Raw genomic sequence first — 12,723 nt, 5'->3', positions numbered from 1 at the left:
CAGGAAATTGTACCGATTGTACCAATAAATCAAAACAGCAACGATAGACAAGTGTTGAATTGAAAATGTTTCTAGTTGGTATCACAGGGTGAATATGAACAATTTACTGTTTACCTCTTTAGAACTCTTTAGAAATACAATTAAACATGTTTGAAGTTTCACCAATTTTGTGCTTTTGCCACAGATGTTTGTGGTTTATTTAACCTATTAACCCCGAAATTTGCTGAATTTTTATTGCTGAAAAGTTGATTCAATATGAGGCATACACTTATAAACATAACTTGACACTATTTAAGGGGTATTGCCAGTGGAAAATCTACAGCTGCAAATATTTTCAAGCATAACCAGATTCCAGTAATTGATGCAGATGTCTTTGCACGTCTTAGTAAAAATCAAAATCATACATTTAATTCAGCCATCAGTTTAAAATTTATCATGAATGTTCCTGTGCAATTTCTTTCTAGTTGTACAACCTGGACAGCAGGCTTGGAAGGAAATTTATGATGCTTTTGGAAATGAAGTTTTTTTTGAGGATGGTCAGTTAAACAGAGAGGCACTGGGCAAAATTATTTTTTCTGATATCAACAGAAGAAAGGTTCTAAACAAAATCACTCACCCTAAAATCCAGAGACTGATGTTTTGGGATGTTCTGAAATATTTCAAAAATGGCAAGTATCTATCTAAATTAGATATTTCCCTTCATTATCTGATCTATCTAAATATTGATCTAAGGTCACAAATTTGTTGCACTTGACATACCACTTCTGTTTGAAACTGGGACATTACTGCCATTTCTTCATAAGATCATAACAGTATCTTGGTGAATTCACTATACATATTTTAGCTTATGTACTTTTTCTTATAATGGCTTTATTATCATTATGTAAAGTGACGAAAAAATCCAGATGGAAAGATTAATGAAAAGGAATGGTTATAATGAAGAAGAGGCTAAGCAAAGAATTGTCTCACAGATGCCACTTTCCGAAAAATGCTATAGATCACATTTTGTGATCGACAATTCGGCCACTACTGACGAGACTAGAAAGCAAGTGGAAAAAATTGTGTCTCACCTTCAGGCTTCTAAGCATCACATTCAAGTTCGAATTTATTTGGGAATCTGCTTAACCATATTTTGCGGTCTATGCGGCCTATTTTCTTTCTTGGGGTACAAACTGTTCACCTACAGATCATAGTATATTGTAGAACAAATTGAATTAAAACTCTATAACAATATTTACTGAAAAGCTATTTCTTAATGCGTTCCATTTCTGTATTGCTAGCGATTTCCATAAAAAGGGGAAAAATATACAGCAAGTTCAGAATTTTAACTGGTCTTTCTATAAACATAAATTTGAAAATAACGATGGGTTCCAGCAGAACATTTTCGCAACATAAACCTGTTTGAGAAACTGAGTAAAAAAAAAACGGCAAAACAAACTAACTAACCATAAAAAAATGTACATCTTCCAGGATTTCGGTGTCCTCACGAGGAAGAAGGGTCAGTAGACACGGGGAATTATAAGTTATAAGAAGCATCAGAATGGCTACTTATCAACGAAACAAATCGGTTACGCCACAATGCGTAGACCTGAGCTCCGATGGCGCCAAGATACTTTGGGTCATGATTGGATAGGAAACAAGAGATCCTCCATTGGAAGCACTAAATGTCAATGCCGAATCCGAGAGATGTGGTCCTTGAAGCTGCAGTGCTGCTGCATTGATTGTAGGAGTCAACGTCACAGTGGCTGTAGCAGCTGAAAGCGCTGGATTTTGAGTTGCTAATGCAGTAGTCTGATTGATTGTGACTGGAGCAATGCCTAAAGTGGTGGCTATTGTTGTTGCCAATTGGGATGGTTGAGTCAGAGGGACTGAAGTAGCAAAGGTATAGAAGCAGTCAATGTTGGTCGTGACTGAGTGGTCACCAATGCCTGTGCAGTTTGAACCGATGATAGCGAACCCAATGGGCCTAATGCTGTTACGGAGGTCGTGACTGGAACCGTTACAGAGCTGGGCAAGGTTACGGTTGGCAAAGTTACAGTAGCTATACTGGTTGATGTCGAAAATTTCCCTTGAATTCGGAAATGGGCATTTTGCTCCAGCAAAAATTCGTTTGTCGCCAAAAGATCACCAACTTGTTTTTTCAAATCCTCAACTTTTTTCCTTAACAACAAGTTTTCCTCATGAAGAACACAAAATTCTAAATGGTTTGATCCACTGGTATGCATACAAAATGAATGGGATTTTGCATGAAAGCTTATTGGTTTACAGTGAGAACACAGGACAGTAGATGGGTTGGCAACCATCCTTTCTCCAATCCTGAAACCATATTCAAGCTTGTCCAGGTCCTCATTATGGCGTCTTTTGGCATCAGGAATGTCATATTCCTCTGTTTTATTTTGATAGCCTCTAGATTCAGACACATGGAGAAATTTGCATTTTTTCCCTCGTTGACACTCTCGCTTTAAGAAATCTTTACACAGTGGTACTTCCCTTTGAAAATACTCTCTTGGCTTCCATTGGAAATTATGAGCTCAGGGTTGGGTTTGGGAAGTTCCCCAGTGAGTTTGTAGTAGTCTTCATCTTGTCGTGATCGATGAACAAATTTGCAACTTAGCCTGGTACATACCGTATTCTGGAAATCATGGCAAAATACCATACCACCAGGTCGAAGTTGAATGATATCCTTGGGTTCTTCTTCACACCTAGGATGTTTGTATTTACAATGGTTGCCTCTGGTACACTAAAAACATTTAACAGTTTCTGAATAGATTTTAAAATAATCTTCAACAGCAAATTACCACATTCCGTAAAAAATCTCGGCAAACATCTTCGGGCATTATGACATTCTCCTGCTGAATGAGCTGGTTTGATGAGTTAATTACGTCTTTGTATTCCTCCATTTCATGCAAATTGAGAAGTATTCTCTACTCTACTACACATGGCCCTGAAATCGGGCAATTATTGCATACTGTATCTAGCTACGAAACACCCTCTAACGCTCGATTCTGGAACTGCCTTGTAGTTATGGTTCAAATTCAAACTCATTTGAAAAAGTTTTTACGTTTTTTTACTTTCTTGAGTATTAATTCCCGCGTACCCTGTATTTATTTTAAATATTTTTGAAAATCTAAAAAAAAAATAATTCGTTTTTACCAGTGGATCTAACGTTGAGAATGCATTGACTAACTGTTAAATATATTGGTAAGAAAGATTGCTACACAAACCTCATCTCCATTAAGGGAAAAACATTTCTTCAAACAGTAGGCCTGCGAATCTCACTTATATCATTGTCATGTTTTCTAATTCAAAATGCAATTAACAAAACAGTAAAAAAAAACAAAATAACTACGCTATCTACTTTTTCAATAATTTGGAAATTTTCAACATTCAGGTTGTTTGAACTAGACTCTTTGGTGGAGAACCTTCTCTCACTCCAACAATTAGCTTGATGAGTCGTTGATAGATAAAGGATTTCCTGATAAAGAAACAAAGAGAAAAGAAATCACAGTTTTAAGGGTATTTTTTGTAAAATAAGAAATCTAGTTTGACAAACTGAAATACCTGTTGAGCGGTTTACAAATTTCATAGTGGTCTACAGGTATAAAGTGGACTTCCCCAGAAGAAAGTAAATCTAGAAAATTAACAGACTGCTTTAGTAAAAAATGAAAAAAAAAAAAAAAAAATCTGTACTTTTCAGAAAATCATCTCTTTGACAGTACCTGCAGAGTTTGGTTCCACAAATTTGACTTCAATTCCCCAGGGCTGTACCATCGTTGGTTTGGTTTCCACGACGCTTACAACCGCTATAGGGTAGTGTGACAACAAGTTCTTGAATTCCAAGTTCAGGTTACCTAGTACACTAGAACCTGAACTCAGAAACTTAACGTGAGGGACAGAGCAAACTAGGAGTTTACTTAAAGCTTTTGTTTTACCTTTCCTCAATTCCTCAACTTCGACAGATGGAAGCAGAAGAAAACGTGCTGGAAGATTCAACGTAGCTACACTTGATCCATCGTGCGGGACGCTTAACATTAGCAATGCTTTGGTATTCTTTACTAGATTTTGCAGTTCACAGTCAGATGATTTTGAAGCTGTCGAATAATTTAGATATTTGGAATCCCAAGAAGGCATTTTGTAAAAACTGGCCTTACCATTAACCAATAATTGTTTTAGCAGTATGCCTCCCATAGAATGTCCAATCCAGACAACAGGTCGCCGCCCTACTCCTGCGAGTTTCAAAGAGAGTAATACTTGATCTGCTCTCCAAGTTATTGTACTCCTATACCCATTCCAATTTTAGATCATTCTATCAATCCGTTCTTGGTCATAGAAAAAAAAAGGTGTTTGGTTACCTACGGGCATCGTCAGGACACCGACTTTTCCAGTGCGATAACGAAGTCACGTAATCTATACCTAAAATTCGAAGATTAGGGATGTCGGCGGGTAACCAATCTCTGGGCAAATAATAAATAAATAAACAATCGATTAGTATAACGCAAGCTTACACAACCTTTTTGATTTTTGGTATTCTTGATGGCTTTAATGTAGTGAGCCTTATCAATGGAAACATTAATAACGATTAATCGCCTCTGGCATCTGATGATCATTACCTTGGCCAACAATCTGTATAATCGGCATTTTTTCCGAGCAGGTCGCTTTGGCGCCAGGTCCAACCAACACCTCCGAGCAAGCCGTGAACGAAGACAACATCCATATCCCATTTCATCGTCTTTCATTGCCATGAATCATAGAGAGCGAATTAAAAAAAATCAATTTGGATTATTAGAACACAACGAAAGGCAGTTGCGTCTAACTATTGCTGTTAACAAAAAAACAAGCTTACGCCTTGACGAGTATCAAATTTTCTGGTGTCTTCAGTATCTTCGTATAGCGGATGCAACAAGTAAATCGATCTATCATATACTCCATATTTACGGTGATTTTGGTCCATATTTACTAGAGCCTTTCCTGCTGCTAAATTTAGAGAAGCGTACTGGGAACAAAGAAATTCAGCCAATAGCCCGAGCCAACCTATATATATATTTTGTTAAGTCATTATGTTACCTATTTTGTTTTTAAATTAAACATGATTCACTATTTACCAGACTGAAAAATTTGATGATGAAACTGTGGAAATAATGAGATATTGGCCACTATGTTGGCACACAATGTTGTGAGAACTACTTCTTTGTCGAACATATTCGCAATGCGCCACAAAATGAGAAGAAGACCATTCTGCACCATTAAATGCGAACACTCTAACGTGGTGGATAACTGTAACAAAGCTTGCAGATACAGCTCTACAATCTGAATGATGTTTCTAGGATGAATGATTCCTGCTGTATCAGGATCCCATCTAAGATAATATTCCTACAAATTTGAAAATATCACATTATATAGAATGCTTTCATCTATTCATAACTTTGCTCACATCATCTTTATGTTTGCTGGTAATCTGTTGGGCAATTCTAAAAAATATGTAGCACAAGTCTGTTGATGAGTCACAGGAATTTTCTTAAGGATGTTGTTCAGTGCATCTTCAATAGCCTGAACAAAAATAATAGTTTTCACAATTTGTGGAATATATTTTTAAATATTTTCTGAACCTCAGAGGGCAAGAGTAGGTAAGCTGGGGGTCGTAAAAACAAGTTTAGGTTTACATTTTTAGTGCGGGCCAGTTTGACACTCAACTTGAAGTCACATGCTTGAGCTATTTGCTGTGACAATCCAGCTGTTTATGAAATGTTTTTCATTAATTGAACCAACAGTTTAAATAGTTGATTATATAGTACCATTATAATTTGTAGTAGCTAAAGTTTTCAAAGCTTTTGGGTGTTCTTTGGCATGGGATGGAAGTTCTGACTTAAGAATGCGTAAAGGTGCCAAGGATTGGTATCAAGACCAAGAGATGCAGGTCCTTTCATCAGAGTCTCCATCAACTGTTCCACATCAGTAAATTTTGAGATCACACCATTAATTTCAGCCTCTCCAGTAGGTTGGGAAATGGTGATATAACAATCTCCTTTTTGTCGTTCTTTCTCAAGTGCTGAATCTGACAGTAGAGAAGAGAAGCGGCGATTTAAGAAAAGAATTTCGTAGGCTAATACGGCACCACTCCTTGAAAAGAAATCAAAAAATTTAGTTTAACATAGGATTTCAGAATGAAAAGTGAAAAAAATGTCCACATACCCAAACAAGAAAGTGAGACCAAGGGATTTTGGCAAATTTTTCCATTTCACTTGACGATATTTCCGCATTTTATATTTTTTACATACTGAACACTTTCAATAATTTTAACTCGATTGGAACACGAAAGTTGTAGCTTGTAGTAAACAAACGTAGTACACGATTCAGAGAAAACAATAGCAGTCGACAAATTCGGTTGATGACTCGGTTGCCAACTTTCGTGTATTGAGCAAGCCATCAATTTGTTGCTTCTTTAATATTTTCGTTTGAAATGATTTCAGGTGAAACTTTGGCAACTTTACGCATTTCCTTCACATAGGTTTTTGGACACTGCATTTCTTGCCATCCAACTGGAACCATAGGTGTCCCTTCTTCACTGTATGCAATAACCACACCTAATTCATTTTCTGCAGTTGACAACACATAGGAATGGGCATCACCTAATGACAACTACAAGTAATACATAAGAATAAAAATTCAATAAATCTTACACATTTCATGTGTGAATAATGTTTGAATGAATTACCACTCTTGCTAAGATTATGTCGTTAGGTCGAAAACATTTGTACATTTCAACTCTATCCTTTTCCGTAGCGCGGACATCTTCTTTCCGGAGTTGTCCTCTGAATGGTTCTGCCAACACCATTTCCTTTACACATAAAATGGCACATCTGGCCCAGCGCGGATTTACTTGTGTTATTCTGGCTAACAAGATTGTGCAAAAGAAGTGTCAGGAGTGGCACACATTGAGTAAAATTAAAAAAAGACAACACCTGTAACAATGTCACCAGCTGATGGAACAACTGTTTGTTCTTTACCACTTCTAACTTCTACCAGGATTCTCTACGAAAGATGTGTTTTCCATTGATAAATTGTGGGATTCATAATCCATTGTCTTGTTTGCTAGCTTGAACAAAATAATGACACCAACTAACCTTATCAGGCTGTGCAGTTATTTTAACAACACCTGCCAAACAAGACATTATATAGCCTTGTCTTGTGTATGTCCCCACACCTCCAATGTATTTATCTTCCGCAAGACATAGTCTCTGTCCTGTAAATAAAACAAGTTTTGAAATTAAATTGTTATGCAACAAGCTAAAAAATTGTGAAAAACAGAATACCAACTCATACCTGGAGTAGAAATTATGCATTTGTTCTCAGTGTGTGTTGAATTCTCATTTGAAGTCATGCTGTCTAAATAAGATGAACAGGTATTATAACCAATATAAACCAATAAATGCGCAGGTTTTATTATCAACCACAGTAAAAACAGAAGAGAAACTCGCACACGTGTTTGCCACAGTTGATTCTTTTGCCAGGAATGACAGGCATTACAGCCAAATTCGTCTGCAGACGCGACATCTATTATGAGAAATGGTAACTTTTTCTTTTGCATTTGTCCGATTGGTGCGCTGTCTGCCCACGTGTTTCGCTGGGTAGGCAACGTTGCGTATTGTTAGTGTCGTCTGCTTAGAGAATTCACTGCCCAGCGAGTCGTATAGAATTGGGACTTGGGAGTGAAACAACGAATTAAGGAGAGTAGAAGAGGGACCATCGAAGGACTAGAAGAAGCTCATATCATTTGATCGTCTGCTCCCGATGACTAACCATAGAAGTTAATTTCATCCCGCTCATTCCAGTGTTTATCCTACGTAAAAAATGGCTGAATTCGATGAGTACGAGTCTTTGCCTACCTCGAACTCCACTACACACATGATTGCAGGTTCCATGGCTGGAATTTTAGAACATTGTGTGATGTATCCAATTGACTCCGTTAAGGTAATCTTATTTAGCACGGATTTTAATTCTTTTTTTTCCCTTTCAAACTAAGCACAAATGAGTTATACACTCATAGTCTGTTATCATATGCATACCATTGCTAACACTTAGTTGTTTTGTATGATTTATATTGCAATAGTTAAATTTTCTGTTGACAAGTTTAAAAGCCATTTACATTATGCAAGTATTTTTCTTGTAAAAGTTGGACAAAAATTCCAATGCTGATGTACTGCTTCTTTAGTTTTCCGTCGACGTCTAGCTTTCCGCATACTGAAGTTTCAATTGCCTTACGCTTTCGCGTATAGATGGAGACTATTGTTTACATTCACGAAATTCTATGGAGGTGCATGAAAAAAAAAATATTCGTTTCTCATTTCGTAGCACATTGTAATACATTATTCGTTATTATAGTTTCACTTGAAAATAATTAACTGAGAACTAAAATTGATAGTGAAAGGCTATCGTCTAAGTTTCGTATTGATTAGTTTTTTCTTTCTCGTTCATTTTGAGGGTCATTATCTCAGATCGGGAAAGGGCTTGTAGCGAAGGATATAGCCTTATCAATGTGACCCGTGCCTCTGTCAAAAATTTCCACATTAGTTTTTACGGATCAAGTTACACTGTTAGCACGTCTGACGCCCGATAGCGTGGATATGCGTTTGTGCTTCCCTTCGTAGTGCATAGAAAACTCGATAAAATGCAAAGAAATCAAAAAAAAAAATTTGAATATTCTAGAATTTTCTTGAAAGTGCCTTTTTTTTTCGTTCTATTTAAATAACATTTGGTTTTTATCTCTTGCAGACGCGTTTACAAAGTCTCGTAAGCGCCAATCGAAGCCTCGGATCGGTGCTCGTGACCATGATCAGGGACGAAGGAGCGATGAGACCTCTGCGTGGCATCGGGGCCACGGTAGCCGGTGCTGGACCAGCTCACGCCTTGTATTTTGCCGCATATGAGAAATTGAAAGTTGGTTTTACATCGACCGGCTCAGCACATCATAATTACTTGGCCCAGGGAGCAGCTGCCTCCGCTGCGACTGTACTACATGATGGAATTATGACACCAGCGGAAGGTATCCATCATGTCTCGTAACAGTTTTTTCGTGCGTATGACTACGATGAACCTGAAATTGCTTAGAGTTAGCTCGAATTTTATAGGAAACGAAGATGAAAAAGCCTGTGATACATGAAAGGCGTGATGCGGATGACATTTCAATCCCTTTTCTTTTGTTTCGTCCACAGTGGTGAAGCAGCGATTACAGATGTACAACAGCCCCTTCCGATCTATGACTGAGTGTGCTATAAAAGTCTACCGCTCTGAAGGACTTTCTGCTTTCTACCGTTCTTACGGTACGCAGCTAGCCATGAACGTACCTTTCCAATGCGTGCACTTCATAGTTTATGAGGCTATGCAAAATGCCACCAACCCAGAACGCACCTATAACCCCATGGGTCACGTCGTCTCCGGCGGAGTTTCAGGTTTGTTTCATACATCAAAAGCACAGAAGATAGATGGCAAATTATCATTCTTTTTAATATTTAGGAGCTCTAGCAGCAGCCCTAACCACTCCGCTTGACGTCTGCAAAACTCTGCTGAATACTCAGGTGACACATTATCACCTTTTGTGACCGTTGTAATTTCCTTTTTGATGTGATGTCTCAATTTTTTTTAATCCATTAGGAAGCTGAGGTTCTACAGCGGGCGCAGAAGACACAAATCAGCGGGTTTTTCAACGCTGCCAAAATGGTTTATCGGCTGGGTGGCGTGGGAGGCTTTTTCCAGGTAAGATGTAGCGTAATATGGTGTGCATTTTTATTGAAGGCATTTTTAAATGTTTTCTCTTGTTTGCAGGGCTTGCAAGCACGCGTACTATTCCAAGTACCCTCGACGGCCATTTGCTGGTCCGTGTATGAATTTTTCAAATACTTTTTGACTAAGAACGGCCTCAGTGACGGGGGTGATGGTGATAAAGTGACGTATGAAAAGCAAGACACAAGAATGAGCGGAGGGTCAGGAGCAGGTTACCCGATCAACTCGTTGAACGACATTTCATCAAACAGCGCTATCGTTGGTGGTGTGACTTTGGGAGCCGGTCACGTCCTAATGAAAGAGGACCTACTTCCTACCGGATCCGCCGCAAGTTCGGCGCTATCAGCCGCCCGTGCCTTGGGTGCTGTGTGAATGTTTCCACCCCCTATGTTACATTTGACAACAACAACAACAAAAAGTAGAATAAGAAATTCAAACAGATCGGGAAGCATCCCACCCACCCAATCTTTAGATATCCTCTCATTTTCGTTTCTTTCTCTATTCGACAACCTTAATTTCGGATCTTTCTTGGAACCATTTTTTTTTTTTTTTTTTTGCTTTATCACATATTCAGTTAATCAGTTCGTAGGATCACCTTAACGCATCGTTATTCGTTAATTTTTTTTTTCGCAGTTCGTAGCATCTCTTTTGTTTATCTTCTTCGTTTTCCCTATTCTTCTAGGTTTTATCCATTTCCGATGCAGCTGTTGCCTCGGTGGGGTGATTAGCCTTAAGATGAGGCAATCCTTCAGATCTGAGTCTTCTAGTCTGTGATGTCACTTTTCCTTTATGCCCGCTTTACTTTTTAGACGTTACCAGTAACCAATACAGGGTCGTCCAAAAGGAAGCGAAGAAATAATAATTCTATTCCCCCCCCCCCTTTTTTTTATCTGCCAGTCCTACAATCTCTCTTCAAATAACCTCAAGCCTTCCGTGCAGAAAGCAACGATGAAGCTATTTTCTATCACAGTGATAGTGTTTTCGAATTGGAACTAACCAAATTACGAAGGAAAAGAAACTTTTTTTTTTTTTTTTTTGTCCTAAAGAAAAACTGCACAAAAGATGGCGCTTGAGTTCCAGAGTGAACTAAGTTTGCCATCGTTAAAATGGTGCGGATTTTTTTTTTTTTCCTAGCCTTTAGATTGCAGATATTTCCCCCTTTGAACGTTATCCTTTTATTTGGGTTTTCTGGGTTCTTTTTTTTAATTGTTTCTTCTTTCCTCACATCCTAGATGATGTAGAGAGCGAGAGACATTGAAGAAAACCATAGATTTACTTTATGGATACTGCGAACGGAATCATCTTTTTTCCCCTACGCCCTTAAGCCTCCTGTCGCTCGATTATTGTCAATACCCAGTGAAGGTTTACTAAAATTGATGTTCTTCAGAAGGTTGGGGCACTACATTTATGCGTAGTGTTGATGCCAATGTAAAAAATAAAAAAAAAAAGGATAGAGAAATCAGCAAAATAAATAAATGAAACAAACAAAAAATGGAATCGATTTCTACTAGTAAGGTTGGTTTGAGTACTATTTTGGCTAGTTACCTACGCTACTATGTAATAAAGAGAATTACGGCCGCCCAAATGGCTCGTGTCGTATAAACGTTTGATTGTATCAATAAACACTTGATCCTTGGGACTAAACTCGTGTGTGTCTCGTCTTTATAATTTTATAGTAAAAAAAAACAAAACTGTTCCTACGTCGTAGGCGATGGCTGAAAGAAAAAAACAACCTTAAAAAATGCCATGCCCATATAGCTGACGTGCCGCAAGCACGCAGTCGTCTCCGGTGTAACCCTGAGCGTGCCACAAGACGGGGGTGCGTTCGGATGACGAGAACCTGCATTGAAACTCGTCTACGCCTGTTTAACCTTCAACGCTGAGATGCCTGCGCCGAAGGCCGTGCCGTATATACCTGTTATCCAACAGAGAATATCTTGTACGACTTTATAGTGATTTTCAGAAGAGCTGGAATGTATGCGCAATCTCTCACACAGGGGCGGAAGGACGAGGAAAACAATCGGCTTCTTCCAATTGATGATGTTCTTGAACAGAGTGAAGCGAGCAACGCATATAGGACTTACGTTAAGGGCGTATAGTAAGGGCCATTAGAAGATAAAAACTGACAACAGCTGTTTGGCTGATTTTTCGTTGTAAAAAAAACTAAATAAAAAATCTAATAGTCACATGGAGATTTGTTTGTTTGTTTTCTTTTTCCAGGAAACTTGTGCAGAAAGTGAATTTTCATTGCCAATCAGGAATTTCTGGAAGTATAGCGACACTGGCCGCGCACGAACTGAGCCATTGCGCAATTTATGCCCGAATCGGGAGTAGAGAGAGAAACGTATACATAATATTTCGACACTTATTTTTGTTTGTGTGTGTTAAATGCAGGAATGACAAGCAAAAAAAAAAGATTAGAGAGAGAGAGAGAGAGAGAGTTGACCAATGAGACCGAGTAAGATGGTTCATCATCAAATCTCCGTCCGCCGATTAAAGTCAATTGTTTAGGGCGTTTAGCTTTCACAACTGCCGGAAGAAAAGCAGATGCACGTGCAAATCGTTTTGCCTATTTTCACAGTACAAGTCATTGAAAAAAATAAATAAATAATTATAATAATATCTGTGTACACAACAAAGGTGGAAAGAGAAAAGAGAGAGAGACACAATTATTTTCACGAAGTTGCCCGAAACTGTGTGTTTGAAAGCTTCACAATTATCTATCACGTTCATTGTTGATTTTATTTTATTTTAAGAATTTTTTTTTTTTCCTTACTTTCCCGGACTTCATTTGCATTCTACATCGCATCTACATTCTTCGAAAATAAGACCGTCGTATACGAGCTGAAAGTAAAGCAAAAAAAAAAAACATGTCGTCACCGTAGAAAGGGAGAGCGTTTTCTCTTCGACCCTTTTGTAATGCTTCACTTCCCAGTGGCTAAACAC

General features: G+C 38.2%; 5 protein-coding genes across 8 annotated transcripts; 2 read left to right on the top strand and 3 right to left on the bottom strand.

Moving 5' to 3' along the window:
- On the top strand, positions 1-1,233 carry LOC123468771 (dephospho-CoA kinase-like; the record flags this gene model as incomplete). The annotated part of the gene is given in 5 exon segments (XM_045168005.1): positions 1-88; positions 297-385; positions 465-668; positions 733-820; positions 890-1,233. Coding segments are annotated over 5 exon segments (708 nt in total). The 3' UTR covers positions 1,194-1,233.
- Positions 653-2,978, bottom strand: LOC123468769 (zinc finger CCCH domain-containing protein 10-like). Its single transcript, XM_045168000.1, is given in 3 exon segments — positions 653-2,497; positions 2,500-2,740; positions 2,799-2,978. Coding segments are annotated over 3 exon segments (981 nt in total). The 5' UTR covers positions 2,901-2,978; the 3' UTR covers positions 653-1,859.
- A 196-nt stretch (positions 2,979-3,174) lies between these two features.
- On the bottom strand, positions 3,175-6,361 carry LOC123468768 (protein SERAC1-like). 2 transcript variants are annotated; one of them, XM_045167998.1, is made up of 14 exons: positions 6,190-6,361; positions 5,793-6,117; positions 5,607-5,731; positions 5,432-5,547; positions 5,103-5,370; positions 4,844-5,031; positions 4,611-4,729; positions 4,353-4,454; positions 4,152-4,279; positions 3,933-4,091; positions 3,720-3,866; positions 3,562-3,631; positions 3,359-3,475; positions 3,175-3,299 (listed from the first exon to the last, which is right to left on the bottom strand). In XM_045167998.1, the coding sequence occupies exons 5-13, from the start codon at positions 5,242-5,244 to the stop codon at positions 3,388-3,390; spliced, it is 1,143 nt and encodes a 380-aa protein (XP_045023933.1). In that variant the 5' UTR covers positions 5,245-5,370; positions 5,432-5,547; positions 5,607-5,731; positions 5,793-6,117; positions 6,190-6,361; the 3' UTR covers positions 3,175-3,299; positions 3,359-3,387. The 2 variants fall into 2 exon arrangements, with proteins under 2 accessions (XP_045023933.1, XP_045023932.1); XM_045167997.1 differs by having other exon boundaries at positions 3,175-3,475.
- Positions 6,362-6,390: 29 nt separating this feature from the next.
- Positions 6,391-7,600, bottom strand: LOC123468770 (exosome complex component CSL4-like). Of its 3 annotated transcripts, none has more exons than XM_045168002.1 (6): positions 7,480-7,600; positions 7,321-7,383; positions 7,122-7,240; positions 6,960-7,029; positions 6,713-6,891; positions 6,391-6,636 (listed from the first exon to the last, which is right to left on the bottom strand). In XM_045168002.1, the coding sequence occupies exons 1-6, from the start codon at positions 7,583-7,585 to the stop codon at positions 6,424-6,426; spliced, it is 750 nt and encodes a 249-aa protein (XP_045023937.1). In that variant the 5' UTR covers positions 7,586-7,600; the 3' UTR covers positions 6,391-6,423. The 3 variants fall into 3 exon arrangements, with proteins under 3 accessions (XP_045023937.1, XP_045023938.1, XP_045023939.1); XM_045168003.1 differs by having other exon boundaries at positions 7,449-7,566; XM_045168004.1 differs by having other exon boundaries at positions 7,476-7,508.
- Positions 7,601-7,667: 67 nt separating this feature from the next.
- LOC116934200 (mitoferrin-1) lies at positions 7,668-11,421 on the top strand. The gene is made up of 6 exons (XM_045167999.1): positions 7,668-7,968; positions 8,770-9,040; positions 9,210-9,446; positions 9,511-9,572; positions 9,649-9,750; positions 9,820-11,421. The coding sequence occupies exons 1-6, from the start codon at positions 7,849-7,851 to the stop codon at positions 10,147-10,149; spliced, it is 1,122 nt and encodes a 373-aa protein (XP_045023934.1). The 5' UTR covers positions 7,668-7,848; the 3' UTR covers positions 10,150-11,421.
- Positions 11,422-12,723: the final 1,302 nt, after the last annotated feature.

The sequence above is a fragment of the Daphnia magna genome, unplaced genomic scaffold, assembly GCF_020631705.1.
Source record: "Daphnia magna isolate NIES unplaced genomic scaffold, ASM2063170v1.1 Dm_contigs424, whole genome shotgun sequence".
Taxonomy (NCBI): Eukaryota; Metazoa; Arthropoda; class Branchiopoda; order Diplostraca; family Daphniidae; genus Daphnia; species Daphnia magna.
The sequence above is the reverse complement of the archived record's forward strand: the minus strand, read 5'-3'. Positions and strand labels throughout refer to the sequence as shown.

What these genes read in the sequence shown, in the direction of transcription:
- LOC123468768 (XM_045167997.1), bottom strand. Translation starts at nt 5,244, where the DNA reads ATGGTGCAGAATGGTCTTCTTCTCATTTTGTGGCGCATTGCGAATATG. An exon ending in TCATCAAATTTTTCAGTCTG is followed by an intron (nt 5,032 to 5,102) that starts GTAAATAGTGAA and finishes ATATATATATAG; the next exon opens with GTTGGCTCGGGCTATTGGCT. An exon ending in TATACAGATTGTTGGCCAAG is followed by an intron (nt 4,455 to 4,610) that starts GTAATGATCATC and finishes TTATTTGCCCAG; the next exon opens with AGATTGGTTACCCGCCGACA.
- LOC123468770 (XM_045168002.1), bottom strand. Translation starts at nt 7,585, where the DNA reads ATGCAAAAGAAAAAGTTACCATTTCTCATAATAGATGTCGCGTCTGCA. An exon ending in ATGCATAATTTCTACTCCAG is followed by an intron (nt 7,241 to 7,320) that starts GTATGAGTTGGT and finishes TTTTATTTACAG; the next exon opens with GACAGAGACTATGTCTTGCG. An exon ending in TAACTGCACAGCCTGATAAG is followed by an intron (nt 7,030 to 7,121) that starts GTTAGTTGGTGT and finishes CATCTTTCGTAG; the next exon opens with AGAATCCTGGTAGAAGTTAG.
- LOC116934200 (XM_045167999.1), top strand. Translation starts at nt 7,849, where the DNA reads ATGGCTGAATTCGATGAGTACGAGTCTTTGCCTACCTCGAACTCCACT. An exon ending in CGTCTCCGGCGGAGTTTCAG is followed by an intron (nt 9,447 to 9,510) that starts GTTTGTTTCATA and finishes TTTAATATTTAG; the next exon opens with GAGCTCTAGCAGCAGCCCTA. An exon ending in GCGTGGGAGGCTTTTTCCAG is followed by an intron (nt 9,751 to 9,819) that starts GTAAGATGTAGC and finishes TCTTGTTTGCAG; the next exon opens with GGCTTGCAAGCACGCGTACT.